The sequence below is a fragment of the Cimex lectularius genome, unplaced genomic scaffold, assembly GCF_000648675.2.
Source record: "Cimex lectularius strain Harlan isolate CLEC.00 unplaced genomic scaffold, Clec_2.1 scaffold131, whole genome shotgun sequence".
Classification (NCBI taxonomy): Eukaryota; Metazoa; Arthropoda; class Insecta; order Hemiptera; family Cimicidae; genus Cimex; species Cimex lectularius.
Window position 1 is genome coordinate 564,770 of NW_019392685.1, and position 18,502 is coordinate 583,271.

Genomic DNA, 18,502 nt, shown 5'->3' on the forward strand with positions numbered 1-18,502 from the left:
ACAAAAATATGGCTACCATCGCAGTATGTGGATTTTTCTTTGTCGACTGAAGTTTGAAATTAAAGGAAAACAATTTTTTTTTGTGCTCCATGGTAAAATTATTTCTTTTGCACAATTTATTTTATTTTATTTTTTTAAATAAAAGGTTTAAAAATAAGAATAAGAAAATATAATTATTAAAATTAATTTATCACAATGATTTTCATTATAAATACATGAATAATAAATTAATTTAGGTCAACTCTCCACAATTGATTATCGTCACTTTTTCAGTAGGTTTGCCTGATTTTGTGCCGACAGCCTAAAACAAATTTTTTTTTTAGTAATCTGTAGTTTTTATGAGAATATGTATTGAAGTTTACCTCTATGAGTTTGAGTACTTCAAGTCCGCGTATCACCTGTCCGAATACGACGTGCTTCCCGTTGAGCCAGGTGGCTGGGCCGAAGCAGAGAAAGAACTGTGATCCGTTTGTGTTCTTGCCGGAGTTGGCCATTGAAAGTACACCGGCCTGGTTGTGCGTCAGCTGGAAATTCTCATCTTCAAACTTATTGCCGTAAATCGACTTGCCGCCTGTGCCATCATGGTTTGTAAAATCACCACCTTGGGCCATCTACAATAAAAAAACAAAGTTTTTTTTTACATTTTAGAATTATTCTACATTAAATGACCGGGCCAGGACGTACGAATTCAGGGATGATCCTGTGGAATATAGAATTTTGATAGCCGTAGCCTTTCTCGTGGGTACAGAGCGCTCGGAAGTTTTCCGCTGTTTTCGGTGCTATGTCTTTCCTCAGGAGAATGATCACGCGCCCGACTCGCTTCGCTCCGACAGAGATGTCAAAGTACACTTCAGGGTTCCTGTTCTTTTGCTTTTCCTCAACCTAGAAAACAACTCGTAAATAAGAAAGTTAAATTAAATTTATAATTAAAATCCTTACATCCTCTTTCGAAGCCTTCTCGTTGACTTCGAGCGTCTCCCCAGCGTGCTCTTGAAGCCAGCTGTCTTCCGACCACACCGGCCGGGACGAGCCTTCCTTTATCTTTTGCGGTTTGGCCAGGTTGACCCTGATCGTCCTGCCAAACAGCTCTGAATCGTTCTAAAAAAATTAAACAATATAAGGATATTATTTCTTAACATATAATGAAACAGTGTTACAACCTCCCAGCACACTACCAAAACTTTATATACCAATAAAAAACATGAATTATTAAAATGTACATAATTTTTTGTAGGGAAAAGCTTTTAATTTTATTGTCATATTAATAAACTAAAATAATTTAAAATTCCATGGTATCAATTACAAATAAGTGATGTAACAGATTGGTATCTTTCTCACATTCAACTCTGTATGACTGTCATTTTACTTTTTATGATTTGATCATGAATAACATTAGAATTTGAACAATACCATGTTATCGATTGCTGCCGCCGCATCCTCAGAAAATTCAAATTCGATGAAAGCGAAGCCCCTGTGCTTCTCAGTCTGGTAGTCTAGCGGTACCTGGATGTCCAAGATCTCACCGAAGGCGAGGAAAGCCGACTTGAGCACCTTCTCGTCCACCTCTTCGGCGAGACCCCCTGAAAATAGACCTGTAGTACCACCGAAGAAAGCAAATTAAATTGAAAAACTCACCGACATAAATTGTCCTTTTTGAAGATGTGTTTGACATTTTTGTTTATTATTAACCTTCCTTGACACGCCGTTACCTTCTTCGACTGTTATCCCAAGAAGGGAAGTATTTTATAGTATACTCTTTTATACTTATACTTTTACAAGATTACTAAAAAGAAAAAAGTATTAATTATAAAAAAAAATCAAAATCCAACAACGTTTCATGTAAAATTTTAAGTTTTTACAATTCATTTGAATATTTAGTTCTGAAATTTTGTTATAGTTTACTTAAAGCATACAAGACACCTGTAACATCTCCTAAGGCAAGGATTGTTTTAACAAATTTTAGGCAGTTTTTTCCAGGCAGAGTTAGAGTACCGATCGCGGACAGCCTGGAGTAAAAGAAAATTTAATGCTCTTACTGGTATAAATTCTTCTTTTTGAAGACGTGCTTGCAAATTTGTTTACTATCAATCCGTTACCTTCTTCGACTGTTACCCTATCAAGGAAGGAAATTTTAACTAGTGTATTACAAAAAGTAAGAATAAGATTAATTACATTTTATAAATCAAAACGGTCAATAGTTGTGGTAAAAATGAATGTTTTTTAATTGCAATGCATTTTTAAACAGAACGGACGAGAATAAACAAGACTGCCTCTTCATTGAAAGTTGTACTTCACTCAATTTCTAAGCTGAAAAAGCAATTAATCAAAATAAGATAATAAATGAAAAAATACGTTTTTAATTTAATTTATATTTTAATTGATAATTTTAATTAAATATTAGTATTATTTATAACTGATAAACCTCCTGAATTTGTAACCTTTCTGTACTGTTATCTTTGCCAAAGGTGGGAAACCGGGAATTTCACTTAATAGCTGACACACTCACACTGGATATTAGTAATTAGTATTCATTTATTGGCGGAAATACAAAGATGATTCTTGTAAAATTGTAAGTTTAAAGAGATAAATTAATACATTTTACCTCCTTGTACTCGATTCAGTTCGGTATCGCTAAAGGACGCCTGTGGTGAACGAGAAAAAATGGGAGAATTGGCGTATCCAAGAAAGCTAAGCTGTCGATTCTTTTATTGTTTGACTTTGTAAGGACGTTTTATTGTTGAAGCGTAAGGAAAAATGATAGCGAAATTACGCAGACCCACGATCACGAGTCGACGAGTCTGTCATGTTTGGTTCTATTTAGTTTTAAACAATCTTATATAAAGAACAAGTTTTCAATCCGTGGTTTCGTCTCATGATCATTATTGATCATGTTAGTTGATCCAAGCCGCCATTTGCGTAACAATGATGTTAATTTTAATAATTTAAAAGTATCTTCTTGTAGGGATGAGGAGAATGTCGATTCATGGGGCATCATCGAGCTGCAGGGTGAGCTTGAATCGCGGATCAATAAGAGTATGCTCGACCAATTTGTAGGCGATCTGCACTTCAGCGTACAAGTATGAACGATTTATTCAATTCATGTTTGTTGGACTAAATTTTGTATTTATTTATTCTTTACATAGAACAATGCAGTGCCGGTGTTAATCATTGGGCACCACATCCTGTACGGAAGGTGCGTTAATATGGAAAAGCCATACGCCGTACTCGAGAAGAGGCGTGCCAATGACTCCACTGAATATACGGTTAAGGCAGTCGTCAAGAAAAAGATTGTTTTTAAGATCAGGCCAAAGCCGATAATCGCTAATGTGACGAACCAGTAAAAAAGTGGAAAAAATTGTGACCGTCAATTTTTTTAAAAGGTATTTTTCTCTTGTCACTCAAAATATTTAATCATAATTGATTGCATGATATTTTGAGATCATACTTTCATAGTGTTAACTTATTAAAAATCCAGCTTTAATTTTTAGTCTAAATATATTTTATTTTTTTACTTATTTAAGTGTTATTTTGTTAAATGATCAATTTTGACAAATTACCTCCTGCATACCTTTTTTTTCCTTAGAAGCAAGGCATTGCAGATGATTTTTTCCCCATACCCTTCATTGATTATATTGGGTAATGTCAAAAATACATAACCACAAAATTTATTTTCATTTATTTATAATAACGATTAATAATAAAGGTTCATTTCCTCGAAGAATTGTGTTATTATAATAATGTAGGCGCAGACAGCTGCAGCAACCTGTTTCAAATTTTGTTAATTTAGGAATACAATGTTTCTTTACTTTTTTATTTTTTAATCTTACTGATGTCACCAATGAGTTGTTGAGGGAAAACAGCGACAGGGCCTTAAATTCAGGGCAGCGTTGAAGCCTCAAGTACAAGCAGAGCGTACGCTGTCAACAGTTATTATTTGATGGTGTTGTTTAGAAATATATAAAAATACTATACCTTGTCCATCCTCGTCTCATGCAGTCTTTTCTGCAATTTGTTCATGAATAATTCAACCTGAATGAAATATGACTTTATTGCATCCTGTATCGTTTTTATTTACAGATTTGTACTTATTAGATACAATTTATTTATATTTAATAATTTAAATTATTAATTTTAAAGCGGGGAAACATACTTACCAATGCAACGCTACCCGACGTGACCCAAAGCCACCCAATGCAAATGCAATGCCCAATTTAACATAAGATTGTATTACCCCTGTGCACATCTGCCTGATGCCATTTCGATTCTGTTGGTTTGATCTCCTTCACAAACTCCTTCAATTGCCTGTGTCCGGGGGATAGATTCCATTCCTTAAGGAATTGTTTCATGCCCCAGCTATTGATACTCTCTTTCGCTGTGCTTATAGAGTGAGGTAATACAGTTGTGGCCCGACAAACGCAGTATTACAGCCTTCTTTGGCGCAATGCTACCCTACTCTGCGCTATGGGATGCGACCAAGTTCCCAACTGTCCAGATTTTCATCATTCCTACCAATCATTAATCATCACCCCAAAACCTCTCAAACCATCAGTGCCAATTCTTAGTCATCCCTACTGATCATTAATCATCACCCCACAACTTCCCAAACCGTCAGTTCCAATTTTTAGTCATCCCTGCTGATCATTAATCATCACCCCACAACTTCTCATCCCTATCGATCATTAATCATCACCCCACAACTTCTCAAACCGTCAGTTCCAATTCTTAGTCATCCCAATGGATCATTAATCATCACCCCACAACTTCCCAAACCGTCAGTTCCAATTTTTAGTCATCCCTGCTGATCATTAATCATCACCCCACAACTTCTCATACCGTCAGTGCCAATTCTTAGTCATCCCTACCGATCATTAATCATCACCCCACAACTTCCCAAACCGTCAGTTCCAATTTTTAGTCATCCCTGCTGATCATTAATCATCACCCCACAACTTCTCAAACCGTCAGTGCCAATTCTTAGTCATCCCTACCGATCATTAATCATCATCCCACAACTTCTCAAACCGTCAGTTCCAATTCTTAGTCATCCCAATGGATCATTAATCATCACCCCACAACTTCTCAAACCGTCAGTGCCAATTCTTAGTCATCTCTACCAATCATTAATCATCACCCCACAACTTCTCAAACCGTCAGTTCCAATTCTTAGTCATCCCTACCGATCATTAATCATCACCCCACTACTTCCCAAACCGTCAGTACCAATTCCTAGTCATCCCTACTGATCATTAATCATCACCACACAACCTCCCAAACTATAACTGCTCTTTCTTAATCATCTTCCCCCCCACCAACTCTAACCAACTCTAATCTTTCCTACTAATTTTTAATCATCACTGCCAATTCTCAGTCATCTCTACCAATCATTAAGCAACACCACTCAACCTCCCAAACCATCAGTGTCAATTCTTTATCATCTTAACTCACTGAATCATCACTACCAACCCTAGAATTTTTACTAACCATTCCTACCTATTCAATCATTCTTAACCATTCTCCTGAACCACCCCTTCTAATCCTTAACTATCACTATCATTTTTATTTACCCTTAGCCATTCCCTGTATGATCACTACTACCAACACACCTATCCACCCTGCTTACCAGACCTTAACAAAGGATAACAGGAGCAATCTACTCATCTCCTTGAACCGCCTCTGACTGATTTTGACCATTGTGCATTATGGCACATACACATTTCTTAACCATAACTGAAACAAAATACTCCACTACCGAAACGCGTGTTGTATACCAAAACAGCGATGATAGGCAGTCTAAAATTGTCCGTAAAAATTATTGTTTAAGATATGTCTGTTGGGTTTTAGTGAAAAAAATTACCTGTTCTTTGAACTGCGTGTTTGGTGAGACGATAAGTTTCGTTATCCCCACATTCCAGAGGAAGTAAATGATGCGCATTATGAAGAAATAAACGTTTTTCGTCACGTCGGCCTTGTCGATGTCTTTGACGATGTGGAAGCCCCATATGAGGCAGTTGATGTGGGAATAGATTAGAATGAAGAAAAGCTGTATCGTATAACGCCTGTGGACGAATTGGGCAAGTTCCATGAGCCTCGTGAGCTTTCTGACGCTCGAGTTCAAATTCGCTGCGTTCATACTCGACGTGACTTTCTGCAAAACGGCGTTGACGGCCTGGAATATGTAACCAAATTGTATGACGATGACGACCTGGACGACCTCCTGGGAGAGAAAGAGGATGCCGACGTACAGCTCGGCATACTCGATGCCCGTGCTGAAGATGTGGCAAGGGTGAAAGACGAGCGGCCAGAGAGCGACGGCGGACATGAACTTGTGGTCGACTTTGGCCAAGATCGAGAGCTCGTTGAAGCTGATTGTCTTCATAGTTTTGACGTTTGTCATCGCAGTTATCGTGAATACGATGACTTTTACGGAAATTATCGTCCTGAACTGCCAAGTCGAATACCATTTGTAACCGTCGACGATTGTGAGGTAGAACATCAACGCCAGACCGTACACGACCTGCAGGCAGATGATGGTCATATTGATGTAGAAATATTCTTTCGAGAAGAAACCGAGGACCTTCGGGATGAAGAACGTTTGGCATTTCGACCGGTTCGTCTTTCCACCCGTACTCATTTTACCCAATTGTTCTTTTTACGCCTTAGCCCTCATTATTGATCAACTGTATCCCGGCCATCAGAAAATTATACTTTTTTTCACACAAAAAAAGCTACTCCAATTTTTCTGATATCGACCATAAGAGGAACAATTTTGCTCCCCATCCACAACAATACTGCACAACGTAATACAATTCGTGTAATTTGTACACGATTATCGCAAGGGAGACAACAAACTATTTTCAACTTTCAAAAGCAAAAAAAAAAGATTCCTTCAGCTATTTGGAATCACTTTAAGGCGCGTACACAGTAAGCAAAGCACGGTCGACGAAAGACAACCAACCGCTTCGTTGGTCCTGATTTGCTTAGTCAAGGTACGCTCTTCTGACGGTAGCATCAAAAGAATGACGTTGTTCACTGCGATTCCGTATGAACGAATCCCTAGGTCCCGATCCTTTCGTTTGATGAGGATGAGCCAAGGATGTGCAATGTGTTGACAGCCAACGTTCGGCCTGATAAATTGGTTGTCTTCGTTGGCCGAGATTTGCTTAGTGTGTATGCGCCTTTGAAGAACGATCGCTCTTCACAACTTAGTGCCCCTTATCAATAGGTTGCATCTATTAGAACATTGTTACATAAAACAAATCTGTAATAAATACACCTACACCGAAAATACAGTGAATAACTAACCGTGTTGGCATGTACACTGTGTCATAGAACGATTTGACCTACTACCCATGACGCAATTAAACGCTTGCCGGTCTAAGCCACGCCAACTGTGACGTCATGTAAAGATATGATCTATCAGTCATGACGTCATTGAACGATTTCTAGTCTAAGCAACGCCCTGTATGATCATCTACCGATTTGATCTAGGCCTGATGTCATTGACCGATTGAACTTACAAGCATGACGCCATTGCTCGATTGATATTCTTAGCCACTCACGAATAATCTATAGTTTTACAGTACATGGCAATATTGGGACTATGTTCAAAGAAATTCTAAGCCACGCCTATATGATGTCATTGGACTAATTTAATTACCAGCTATGACGCCATTGTACGATTGACAGTCTTAACCACGCCCACTATGACGTCATGTAAAGATTGGGCCTTCAAGCCATGACGCCATTGAACAATTGATATTCTTAGCTACTCACGAATAATCCATAGTTTTACAGTCCTTGGTAATATTGGGACTGAGTCTATGTTCAAAGAAATTATAAGCCACGTCCATTATGGATGTTATTGGACTAATTTTATTACCACCTATGACGCCATTATACGATAGACAGTTTAAGCCACGCTCACTATGACGTCTTGTAAAGATTTGACCTACAAGCCATGACGCCATTGACGATTAACAGTCCAAGCCGCTTCATCGAATTCGTTGACCTACCAGTTCTGACACCACTGTACGATTGTCTAACAATACAAGCCACGTCCATTTAACACAATCCTCTTAACCACTACCTCTAATCCACTTCCACCTTGATGTAGGACATACGGTAACAAATTTAACTATGCTCACTATTTCGGTCACTCCGAAATTTTTTCTTGTATCACCACGTGAGTCAATTAAGGAGAATATAAGTTACTTTTGAGTCTAAGTAATCACAAAACTTAAGAGACTATAAGTGACAAATGATACCAATATTAAACTTTAGAAGGTGAATAGGTACTAAATAAAATAATAAAATAAGTAATTTTGGGAAGAACAAAAATTCTCACATAAATTTAGTGTATTTGTGCACATTGATTATAATGTTATGCTTTTTTAGTTCATTTACTGAAGATGTACCAGAAGAGTCGGAGCGTGAAGAAATAAGCGAGCTCGACGAAGCTGAGCACGCTGCAGCCTAGGAAAAAGGCGGCTGTGCCACCTAGTGAAACTGTAATAGGAAACAAAAAGTTGGATGTAAGCCCTGCTGAAAATACGACAGGCAAATAAATTACCAAGGAGGTCTTCAAAGCCGAAAATGATGTCTCGCTTTTGCCTCGTCTTGCTGTAGTGCTCGATAGCCCATCTGTAACGGATGTTGGACGGTACGGGATAACTCCTGTATTAAATAGACTTTTATGCATTTTTTTGTTGTATTAGTACGTTTATAGAGATACATATACACAGGGACATCATTACGGTATGAACTGAACAACTTCCTTTTTGTAAGGTGCCTAACTATTTAAGGGTATGCCCAGTATGACGTCAAGGTGGCATGAATAATTAGTTATGACGCCAATGTACAATTGTCTAATATATGTCATGTGAATAGAATATATTGTGTGTATATGACATTGTTACCATTGACGTTGGGCGTCTTTGTCGATGTAGAATGAAGTGTATTCGCACTGAAAGAGGCAGTTGCAGTGGATGCGCCGTCCGTCTTCCTCCCTGAGACGAACGATCCGTTCTTTGTACTTGGAGAGACAGGCCAGCCCTTTGACGTCGCACAGTTTCGCTCCGTCGCCCTTTATGTAGAAATACGGCATGCAGCCGCACAGTCCGACCGCCACCCTCTTCCTACAGTTCATCATGCACAGGTTGTAGCTGTAAAACTTGTCTCCTTCGAGGGGCTCGTCGACGAAGCGACACTGGCGCTGCATCGGGTCCAGCCTCCTCAGGTCCTCAGACGCGACCATCTCCTGGAAACGGAACGACGTGTCCCTTTCCATGTTCTGAATCACAACGAAATACTTGTCGTTCACGTCCGGTATTTCATAAGGTGAATGTATGTAATACTAAATAGAAACAAAAATTAAATAAAATAATTAACATATAATAATATAATTATACTTTGACAGTAGTCGGCAGATCTTCTATCCGAGCGTAACACAATGAATTCAGATAATTACAGACTGGAAGGTCCTTTTTATAAGTCACAACGGCTTGATCCCTAAAAAATGTCACACTCAAACTAAATGTGAAGAATCACAATATATAAGTTGTAAAGAAACTATTCTATTCGATTAATTGTCTTTGTACATGTTGAGAGAGTAGATCCAGTTAGTCACACATACTTTGATGTCATTAGGCAACTGAAATAAGCTCAGCGAGTCCAAATTGGATGTTAATGGACAAATGTCCTTCATCTACCTTAGCTACGTCCAGTTGTACAAAATTGGGCAACATTATCGATGTTCAATTTGACGTCATTGAACCCCTGGCAAGGGACCATGTCACCATCGGTATGAATTACCAACAAAGAACGATTTATGGTTTAAGCCACACCAACTGTGATGTTATTGGATTATTGGACTTACCAACTGTGACGTCATCATAACATTAACATTCTAAGCCACGCCCAATTTGACGTCACAGTTCTTACGATTAACCTCTTCTCTACGCCAGTTTTTTTTTTTTTTTAAATTTCGTACGTTTTTCTAGCCGTTTAAAGTTCGTACTCACTTAAAATGCAGGAAACTCGAGACTATCGAGCTGTAACTATAGCAGTAGCCCATTTCAGTCACGGTCGGTTCGAAAGAGATATTTTTGTAAATCGGGTTGAATATGTTCGAGTGGAAGATCATCTCCACCATCACCTAGACCAGAGCTAAGTATGAAATATTAATTAATTACATTATCGATTAATCTACATTTCTCGCTATGTCGACGAGTTGCTCGCCGGTTAGGGAAGTGAATACTTCCGAATCTGTGAAGTTTTTGAAGCTGTCCATATTCGCCCAGGTCAGGTTGACGACGGAGTCCAAGAAAGCCTTGTACTTCTCGCCCTCTGTCGTGTTCGGGTCGATTCCCCATTTCCTGTATCGTGTTCATTCGTTAATTAATTAAAATTAATAAATAATTTATTCGACATTGTACTCATATATGTAATCGTCTGCGAGTGTATCGTTCAGCCGGTTCAAGAAGCAAGCCTTAAAAAACACAATTGTGCTTTCTTTAATAACGTTACAACATCAATAAAAAACGCTATGTATTTACCGTGGAAGCGGGGAAGGTGAGATTCCAGTCCCTGAAGTCTTTTTCGAGGGATATGACTGTTGGGTTGGCGTTGTATCGGTTCCAAGAGTTCAGGATAAGCGACATCGCACCTCCTGTCGACAAGGCGACTATGACTACCCACATAATCCTGTAAAAAAAAGTCATAGAAAAAAATACAGACAAACGCCAAAAACTTCTCACTTTTCCAGGTAGTGTACTTTGGGCTTGATTAAATGTGGTATGCCGTGCAGGGTCGTTTCATTCCCGAACTCCTGGATGTAATTTGCGATCTTTGATCTCCTGAAACGCCTCATGGTTCTTCTCGGCGACTATTGCTCGAAACCGAGGCTTTCACACTATCTAATCACCATCGACGATCTTTTTAACGCTCGACTTCCATTTAAAAATCAATATACAACCATTTTAGATTGTTGATATATTTATCGACGACGTTTTAATGGTTATACTGAATAAAGTAGTTCAACAAATAGTTGAGGAAATAAAAAAAGGATTTATAGGCCTTCCAAATTTTACTATAATTCTCTTAATTATACAGATTTGTATGTGTTGTGATATCTATATATTGTTAGGGGCACCTCCTTTTTTGTTAATTTTCAACAATAAGCATATATCTATTGCAAGTGCATTATATCATACGCATTATACGCATGCAATGCATTTTATCTATTAATACTCCTGGTCTGTAAACCCTTTGACTTGATGAGACGATTGGCTGAGATTCTATTACTTCAAAGTGGGTGTGGCTAATTTGGTTTGTAAATCATAAAATGATTTACGATGATGTCGTAGTAAGTGTAAATGTTTTATCTTGTTCTGTCGGCTTCAATGTGATTAGACGATAGTCATTCCAAAAATACAACGGTACGTTTATGTATATCATTGGTGAATGGTAATTCAATAGAGCCACGTCTATTATAATTTTATTGTTTCGTAAAATAACGATTGAAGCCATGCCCACTTTCACGATACAGTGTAGAAGCCACGCCCACTTTCACGATACAGTGTAGAAGCCACGCCCACTTTCACGAGACAGTGTAGAAGCCACGCCCACTTTCACGCTACAGTGTAGAAGCCACGCCCACTTTCACGCCACGGGGCAGAAGCCTCTTATGCCATAGCACGATAGACAAGGATAAGCCACGCCCATTTTTACGTCTTCACCACATCCCATCCAACATAGCCAAAATTACTTTAACGTGTCGATGGATTAAACAAACGAACCATCACCTAGCTTAAACACACCCAAATTTGAAGTTATTGGAAAGTTCCCTTGACCCAACATTAAGAAGTAATTTCTATTTCATCTGTAACTACAGCTCTTATATATCAAATTCGCTTAAAACGTTGATGATGAAACGATGAAACTAAAGGTTTTACTTTTCGAATCTTGTAATCAATGACCATGTTCTCATAATGGGAGAAATATTTTTCTAAACATGAAATAGTTGATTTTATCATATGTGAAACAATCGATTCATCTGGTGTAGATTTATTTACACTAGCTTATAGAAGAAAAAAACTACAATTTGGTTTATATAATTTGAAAATAGGTTTATTCAATATCTAGCTAGCGTTTCTCAATTATCCCAAGCGATGAACAAACCGAAGAATATAGAGAAGTACCAAGTCTATCACAAGAATAAACATATATCACACAAAGTGAGATTTTGCTATTCGAGGAGCGGACATTTTTCATGTTTGAACTTTTCCAGATGCCGAAGGACAAGGCGAACAAATATCCAACCAGTGTTAAAAAGAAAAGCCTATCTCCGAAGTCAAAGGCGAAGCAGATAGAGAAGGTTTGAAAGTTAAATCCGAAATTTGTTTTCGCGACGGTTTTAATAAACGGAATTTTGTCAAGGCAGAACTTCGGAAGATTCGCCCGGGCTTTTGTACTGCTCAGGTCCAAGGAGGTATTGTCGGCTAAGCGTCAGTCGAAGAGCCCTTTGAGCAGCGTGCGGTCCGAATTGGTAATAAAACAGTTAATTACATCGAAATCGTCACTACATTGAAACGCGACCGTAGGACCTGACCCTAAAGTCTGGCAGGATCGAGAGAGAGATGCAAAAAGACCACACCAAGGTGGTGTCGTTCGATTCTCGCAAAAGCGCTCAGACGTTCAAGTCGATGGAATTGCGCCATCATTGGACGATGCCGCGTAACTTCAGAGAATCGATGCCTATCTGTTACCGCTTTAAAAAGTGGCCTTATTTCGTAGGTAAGATTTCAATTGTAAACTGTAACTCCTGAGTATTCGGTTTGGTTCGTGGATTTTGGTCGGTTTCCCTATAATACTCTTTTTGGCGGTGCTTGAATGTTAATAGAAACTGCGGAGCGAATAGTGCAGGAGCAATATTATTAATGTTAGAGGAACAACCTTTGTTTAAAGAAAAGGTGGCGTTAGGTATGGAGTGTGACGGTAGTCATTATTATGGCTGGCAACAACAACAAGAGGTAAAAAGCTTCTAAGCTTGTTTGGAGTTCGCGTTAACAAAAGTAGCGAGTCAGTCAATTGAGTCAGTCGTTTTTATAATGAACGAAAACCTCCACTGCCATGACTATTGTCTAATGACGAAAAAGTGGCTCTACTAACATGCTTCATTGTCTAATGAATGTATAGCGGTGGGCGTGGCCAGTTTGTCTAAGACCTTAGCCTCGCACACCTTGAAGCATAACATTTGACACCATTTGATTACCAGCTAAGCCACGCCAATTATTAAACTAATTTCACACACCAGTTAAGCCCCGCCCATTTTTTAAAACCTAATTTGACCTACTATTTAAGCCATCCAACACATTTATGCAATTTAACATGCTAGTTAAGCCACGCCCACTTCGACGCATATTAGCTCAAGAATCCAGCAACGTGGATTGTGATTCGTGTCGGCTAATGCGTACAATAATACAATACACCTCTAGTATCATTTCCTGTGGCAATATAAATATGTATAATAAAAAAAAATTCCTTTTTCAATTTGGGGTAGACGGATGACTATTGGGTTGTCCCTAGATGGTGATATTCTGCGAGCTTTGGTCTAAGAAAATCCCAGAACAGTTCGAGAACTTGCAGAGAATCTTTCAGTTAGGAAATCGACCGTTGATGACCACCTTAAGGCAAAATCATCCTTATGACGTTCGCACAACACTGCCGAAACAGAAACCTTTTTTGTACCTATGTATAGAATTGTTACTTGTGATAAGTGGATTCTCTACGTTAATAGCGGACGTACTGGACAGTGGCTGGAGAAAGGAGAAGTAGCACCAGATTTTCCAAAGCCCTCATCGAAAAAAGGTGATGGCGACTCTTTGGTGGGCTTCACTTTGTCTGATTTACTACAGCATCTTAAATCCTGGCAAAACAATCGCCGAAATGTATTGATCCTTAAATTGAAGCGATGCATCAAAAATTGGCATTCTTGACGCCATGTTTGGTCAATTGCAAAAGGCAGACAACACTCAGCCTTACATCTCTCACGTGACAACACTAAAAATGATGGAAGATTTGAGGTTATGAAGTTCTGCCTCATCCTCCTTATTCTCCAAACTTCTCCTACCGACTACCATTTCTCAGACACTAGGACAAAAAAATTAAAAAATGGGTTTACAGAATTGATTAATAATAAAGCACAAGGGGGCGTCGTTGGCCGCAACGGTCGTTGACATGGCGTTCATCCTTGTAAGGTATACGTGTCGGGTTCGAATCCTGCTGCCCTGCATGGTTACAATTGGGCTTTTTTCAAATGCCCCGAGGGTTGATACAACCTCTGATGTTGCGAACCTTCATAAAACAAAAAAATACAAAATTGAAGACAAAAAAAATTATTTGTTTTTATTTTATAATCATAAACCTGCATTATTTTCCTGACAACCCAATTTTTTCCTCCTAACGAAAATGTATTTTCATTAATAAAGTTTAATAAGCATAGTTCTCATGTGGGCTTAAGAAAAGCAAATGTGTTAAATAAAAAGTTCAGTCCATATGTGAAATTTTTATTGAAAAATTCACTTTACTGTGTAGATAGTTTTTATTTATTTATTTTTTTTTGTAAAATTCGGTTTTTTTCCCATCGTTCAAAATTCGATTTTTTCTTGCACAAGATGAGCGGCGTGACGGCGTTCGAAACCGACAGTTCACTTCACGAGCAAAGGCGCTCGATCACCTCCTATGACAGCGACATGATCCGCACCCTCCTCAGCAACGTGAAGACGATTAAGGAAAACAGTTCCATAGACTGGGCTGTGAGAAGGAAATCGACTACGTTCAAGGACATCAAAGAAATGAATGATAAGCAGATGGAGGACAACTATGAATTCCTGAGCCGTCAGAGGAATTCGAGGAAGAGTATCCTCCTGACACAAAGCTTCTCGTCTCACGAGCACAATTACATGAGGAAATTCCTATCGACGGATACAATAGGCACCTATTGCTTCGGTTAGTAAACACATTCAACATCAGTTGGACTACAAAAGCACATTTGTTTTAATTGTCATGTGATTTTAGCTAGAATTTGAAAAACCTAGTTTTTGTTTTATATAAGAAGTAGTCGTAGTTGCACAGATTATTTTGTAAATAGCTTAAGATTTCTAAAACAAAATAGCCGCTGTAATATCTCTTTTTGAAAAGAAAACAACAAAATAGAAGTATAGATTTTGCAACAAAATTTGTAAACCGGTAATAAAAAAACAAGATGAAAAAAATTATGATGCTGTCTGACGAGATGGAGCTGTTGGTTGATGACTGGGCCATGGAAGAGGAGGACGACGACCACTCATGGAATCATACTGTCGAAAGGAACAACTCCCACGAGAAGAACCGCAGTCGCAGCATGGCGGCCCAATACAAGCTGCCCATATACAAAAAGAAGGACTCGGCCAAAAAGATGGAGTCGAAGATCGCCTTGAATATCGAAGCCACAGGCGACGAACAAATGATGATGCACGACAAGTATTCGAAACATATGATGCACCGCGTCTCGGCGATTTCAGACGACAAACTGGATAAAATGATCTACGACAGCTTCTTTGGCCACTACCGCGTCGGTCAGTGACTTAAAGGTTTTAATTGAATACATGTTGCGTGCAGTTGTATAATTACAATTAAACTTCAATATAGTGGCTGTGGCTCTCAGTTGGCACAAAATTGGGTGTGGCTGAGCTGGTTATGAAACTATTCAACCTCATTGTAACAGTGGCTAAACTGCATACAATCGCACAATGACCGGTTGTTCATTGCTACCCAGTGATGACAAAGCAAACATCACTGGTTTGTCAAATTAGTCTTAGTTATTGTGAAATAAAATTAAATTTGGGTAGAGGCACAACTGCTACGTAAAATGAGGTCAACGTGTATAGTTTAACTAGTATTCAAATGATGTATAAGTGTGCATGGCTTGGGCTGTTTTAAATAACATCAAATTGGGGGAGGGGGCATAAATGATTTGTTAAATGAGGTCAACGTGTGCGTGGTTTTACTGATATTCAAATGATGTCTAAGTGGGCGTGGCTTAATGGGTTTATTAAATTACATCAAAACGGGCGTGGCTTTACTGGTATAAATGTCAAAGTGGGAGTGCCTTAACGGTTATATTAAATGAAGTTAAAGTGGGCGTGGTTTAACGGCTATATCAAATGACGTCAAGTGGCTTTGTTACTGGAGATAATATAATGCGTTAAAGTTGAAGTTGGCAATTGTTAACACGCCTAGCATTTTTTGGTTTTTACGTACTTTTACCAAGTAGTTGACCTCTTGTTTTAGACAATATTTTATAAATTTTTATCCAATTTCTCAACAGATTTACTTAAATCAATTTCCCTTTTAATTATCTGTCTAGTCAGCCATCTAATCAAGCTCTGTGAGTGTACCTTTTCGTGATGAAAAGTGGGCTTGTCAGCTGGTTAGTCGTTAATGATGTCCGAGTAGGCATGGTTTGGCTGATGAATCTGTTGTACAATTACACAAAAGTGGGTGTGGTTTAACTGATACTATATTTTTAGCCTTGATCTATGGTAGCTTTTACTTACCATTAATGGTAAAATTAGTCTTTTTAATTTTCAGTACCAAGAGACAAGGATTTCAAGACGCAAGACCCCGGAAACTTCAATGAGATCGTTGATTCGTTAAGTTTGAAGAGCTCGCTGTCTATGGAAACGTTGGCAAGAAGCGATACGAGGTATGAGAAAATGTGTCCTAAGGTCGGTTCTGTCTGAAAAGCCGATATTTATTCCAGATTGGGGTTCAGTTCGATGACAACCCATGATGAGAAAGAAAGCATCAAAAGTATCTCGACAGACCATAAACCGATCGAGGAGAAGCTGGAGACACCTATACCGAAGGAGACATGGCCCCAGCTGACCCTCGGCGAGCAGGCGACGTTCCTGAGGAACGGTCCGAGCTGCCCAGACGTCTACGAGAAATCGAGGAACGTCATCGACAAGGAGGAGCTGCCGTTGCCGGAGCCCCACCTGGAATCGGCCCACCTCGACTACGCTCTCATCATGAACGTAAGGGTAAAATCAGTTTTTCCCGTACAGACAACGTTCATCTCGGGGGATTTCAGATGCTAGACGGCAACTGGGGTACCGACGAGGATCAGACGATAGCGCAGATCACTTTCAAGTACATCCACGACGAGTCCTTCAGGAAGAGGCTGGCCAGAGAATGTCACAGCCTCATCGACGAATGTGATTGCCCTCTACACGATAAAATCACATACGAAAAGGTTAAAAAATTTTAAAAACTACAAGAAACAATATAAATCTTGGTCGATTTTTTATTATAGTTGATGAATCTAGATGATTCTTCCTTCTATGAAATTGAAACTGAAGAAGATAAAAAACAAGTTGTAAGTTTTTGTTTTGATGGTTCAGTGCTATTTTTAGTTGACGGTGTTTACAGGTAGACAGACTAAGGAAGGAATTTAGGGAAAGGTATGAAGACGACATGAACATGGATATGGAGAGGGTGATCAACCCGGGGCCGGACAGCGACGAGGACGACGACTATTACGTCGAAGGGCTCAAGAGGGACGAGATCAAGATGCCGGAGATAACCGACTTCCAGGATCCGAAGGCTTGGCTCAACCTCGAACAACCGGAGAGGGACGTGGAGCTCAAGTGCTGCGATATGGCCCACTCGGAGGAGGCGCTACTCGACAGAAAGGGCTACCCGGATCGGCCTCGCATCAAGATAGACCGTCTACGCATGAAGGACATGGTGAAGGTCCGCGACAGGAAGAATATCGAAGAGGTCGTCGAGAAGATGTACCAGGACAAGGTGCACCAGTTCAGGGTAGACGAATTCAAAGGGATCAAATGGAAGCCGAAGAAAATCTACGCTTACAAACGACCCGATTGGCGTCGGCCCAATTCAAAAAAGCGAGATTCTTATGTGGAGCAAGAAGAAAATACAGAGGAGTAAAAATTATGCTGGGCTTTTATTTCTCTATGGCGCTCTACCGTATAATCGCATAGTAGATCTGTCTAATCGTTGTTCAATTGGCAATTGTCTATTGTAAGAAAAATAATTTAACGCAAATGTAATTAGAGGCAGTTGTAATTTGCACATCGCGGTCGAGGTAAGGTGGAGGTCTAGCACGACGCGATCTCCCATGTTCTCTTCTACCTTCTTTTGTCGACCATCAGTCCTGCCGTCAAGATTAATTTGGGCTGACATGATCGATTCCAACATTATTTTTTGATTAGTACTCCACTTTTTACTACTGAATCTGTGGCCTACACTAACACGTCTAGGACTAGCTCAAAAGGTAGACCGACACATCATGTCAGATGAGCGCATGGTTTGAGTTCAGTTGACGGAAGGACGGATTGTGTGAGGTTAGGTTAGACTAGGTAGGGCTAGGGTTAGGGACTGGTTTGGTTTGTAATGGGGGTGAAGGGCGATAAAAACCTACAGGACAGCTTTTACCCAC

At 39.3% G+C, this 18,502-nt stretch overlaps 5 protein-coding genes across 8 annotated transcripts; 2 read left to right on the forward strand and 3 right to left on the reverse strand.

Annotated features, from left to right (window-relative positions):
- Window positions 1-168: 168 nt before the first annotated feature.
- On the reverse strand, window positions 169-2,138 carry LOC106663132 (peptidyl-prolyl cis-trans isomerase E). The gene is made up of 7 exons (XM_014387725.2): window positions 2,037-2,138; window positions 1,636-1,783; window positions 1,411-1,580; window positions 940-1,098; window positions 685-882; window positions 363-611; window positions 169-301 (listed from the first exon to the last, which is right to left on the reverse strand). Exons 2-7 carry the CDS (start codon window positions 1,670-1,672, stop codon window positions 233-235), a joined length of 882 nt encoding a protein of 293 aa, XP_014243211.1. The 5' UTR covers window positions 1,673-1,783; window positions 2,037-2,138; the 3' UTR covers window positions 169-232.
- Window positions 2,139-2,576: 438 nt separating this feature from the next.
- Window positions 2,577-3,472, forward strand: LOC106663133 (chromosome transmission fidelity protein 8 homolog). The gene is made up of 3 exons (XM_014387728.2): window positions 2,577-2,720; window positions 2,963-3,077; window positions 3,144-3,472. Exons 1-3 carry the CDS (start codon window positions 2,662-2,664, stop codon window positions 3,339-3,341), a joined length of 372 nt encoding a protein of 123 aa, XP_014243214.1. The 5' UTR covers window positions 2,577-2,661; the 3' UTR covers window positions 3,342-3,472.
- A 152-nt stretch (window positions 3,473-3,624) lies between these two features.
- Window positions 3,625-6,513, reverse strand: LOC106662948. The gene is made up of 4 exons (XM_014387404.2): window positions 5,855-6,513; window positions 3,973-4,029; window positions 3,828-3,917; window positions 3,625-3,763 (listed from the first exon to the last, which is right to left on the reverse strand). Exons 1-4 carry the CDS (start codon window positions 6,491-6,493, stop codon window positions 3,692-3,694), a joined length of 858 nt encoding a protein of 285 aa, XP_014242890.2. The 5' UTR covers window positions 6,494-6,513; the 3' UTR covers window positions 3,625-3,691.
- Window positions 6,514-8,394: 1,881 nt separating this feature from the next.
- On the reverse strand, window positions 8,395-11,955 carry LOC106663131 (sodium channel protein Nach-like). 2 transcript variants are annotated; one of them, XM_014387724.2, is made up of 9 exons: window positions 10,755-11,955; window positions 10,554-10,701; window positions 10,434-10,486; window positions 10,208-10,373; window positions 10,020-10,153; window positions 9,408-9,507; window positions 8,916-9,352; window positions 8,570-8,673; window positions 8,395-8,505 (listed from the first exon to the last, which is right to left on the reverse strand). In XM_014387724.2, the coding sequence occupies exons 1-9, from the start codon at window positions 10,865-10,867 to the stop codon at window positions 8,396-8,398; spliced, it is 1,365 nt and encodes a 454-aa protein (XP_014243210.1). In that variant the 5' UTR covers window positions 10,868-11,955; the 3' UTR covers window position 8,395. The 2 variants fall into 2 exon arrangements, with proteins under 2 accessions (XP_014243210.1, XP_014243209.1); XM_014387723.2 differs by having other exon boundaries at window positions 8,395-8,673.
- An 84-nt stretch (window positions 11,956-12,039) lies between these two features.
- On the forward strand, window positions 12,040-17,997 carry LOC106663134. Of its 3 annotated transcripts, XM_014387729.1 has the most exons (9): window positions 12,040-12,233; window positions 12,287-12,373; window positions 12,440-12,544; window positions 12,600-12,792; window positions 16,630-16,744; window positions 16,802-17,075; window positions 17,132-17,293; window positions 17,354-17,416; window positions 17,470-17,997. In XM_014387729.1, the coding sequence occupies exons 1-9, from the start codon at window positions 12,168-12,170 to the stop codon at window positions 17,989-17,991; spliced, it is 1,587 nt and encodes a 528-aa protein (XP_014243215.1). In that variant the 5' UTR covers window positions 12,040-12,167; the 3' UTR covers window positions 17,992-17,997. The 3 variants fall into 3 exon arrangements, with proteins under 3 accessions (XP_014243215.1, XP_014243217.1, XP_014243216.1); XM_014387731.1 differs by lacking the exons at window positions 12,040-12,233; window positions 12,287-12,373; window positions 12,440-12,544; window positions 12,600-12,792 and adding an exon at window positions 14,545-15,006; XM_014387730.1 differs by lacking the exons at window positions 12,040-12,233; window positions 12,287-12,373; window positions 12,440-12,544; window positions 12,600-12,792 and adding an exon at window positions 15,027-15,614.
- The last annotated feature ends 505 nt before the right edge of the window (window positions 17,998-18,502 follow it).

What these genes read in the sequence shown, in the direction of transcription:
- LOC106663132 (XM_014387725.2), bottom strand. Translation starts at nt 1,672, where the DNA reads ATGTCAAACACATCTTCAAAAAGGACAATTTATGTCG. An exon ending in AAAAAGGACAATTTATGTCG is followed by an intron (nt 1,581 to 1,635) that starts GTGAGTTTTTCA and finishes GTCTATTTTCAG; the next exon opens with GGGGTCTCGCCGAAGAGGTG. An exon ending in CGGCAGCAATCGATAACATG is followed by an intron (nt 1,099 to 1,410) that starts GTATTGTTCAAA and finishes TAATTTTTTTAG; the next exon opens with AACGATTCAGAGCTGTTTGG.
- LOC106663133 (XM_014387728.2), top strand. Translation starts at nt 2,662, where the DNA reads ATGGGAGAATTGGCGTATCCAAGAAAGCTAAGCTGTCGATTCTTTTAT. An exon ending in TTCTTTTATTGTTTGACTTT is followed by an intron (nt 2,721 to 2,962) that starts GTAAGGACGTTT and finishes ATCTTCTTGTAG; the next exon opens with GGATGAGGAGAATGTCGATT. An exon ending in ATCTGCACTTCAGCGTACAA is followed by an intron (nt 3,078 to 3,143) that starts GTATGAACGATT and finishes TTCTTTACATAG; the next exon opens with AACAATGCAGTGCCGGTGTT.
- LOC106662948 (XM_014387404.2), bottom strand. Translation starts at nt 6,493, where the DNA reads ATGTTCTACCTCACAATCGTCGACGGTTACAAATGGTATTCGACTTGG. An exon ending in ATGAGACGAGGATGGACAAG is followed by an intron (nt 3,918 to 3,972) that starts GTATAGTATTTT and finishes AACTGTTGACAG; the next exon opens with CGTACGCTCTGCTTGTACTT. An exon ending in ACAACTCATTGGTGACATCA is followed by an intron (nt 3,764 to 3,827) that starts GTAAGATTAAAA and finishes AATTTGAAACAG; the next exon opens with GTTGCTGCAGCTGTCTGCGC.
- LOC106663131 (XM_014387723.2), bottom strand. Translation starts at nt 10,867, where the DNA reads ATGAGGCGTTTCAGGAGATCAAAGATCGCAAATTACATCCAGGAGTTC. An exon ending in GCAGACGATTACATATATGA is followed by an intron (nt 10,374 to 10,433) that starts GTACAATGTCGA and finishes AACACGATACAG; the next exon opens with GAAATGGGGAATCGACCCGA. An exon ending in AAAGACGCCCAACGTCAATG is followed by an intron (nt 8,674 to 8,915) that starts GTAACAATGTCA and finishes TATTTAATACAG; the next exon opens with GAGTTATCCCGTACCGTCCA.
- LOC106663134 (XM_014387729.1), top strand. Translation starts at nt 12,168, where the DNA reads ATGAACAAACCGAAGAATATAGAGAAGTACCAAGTCTATCACAAGAAT. An exon ending in AGGCGAAGCAGATAGAGAAG is followed by an intron (nt 12,374 to 12,439) that starts GTTTGAAAGTTA and finishes TTGTCAAGGCAG; the next exon opens with AACTTCGGAAGATTCGCCCG. An exon ending in AAAGTGGCCTTATTTCGTAG is followed by an intron (nt 12,793 to 16,629) that starts GTAAGATTTCAA and finishes TTTAATTTTCAG; the next exon opens with TACCAAGAGACAAGGATTTC.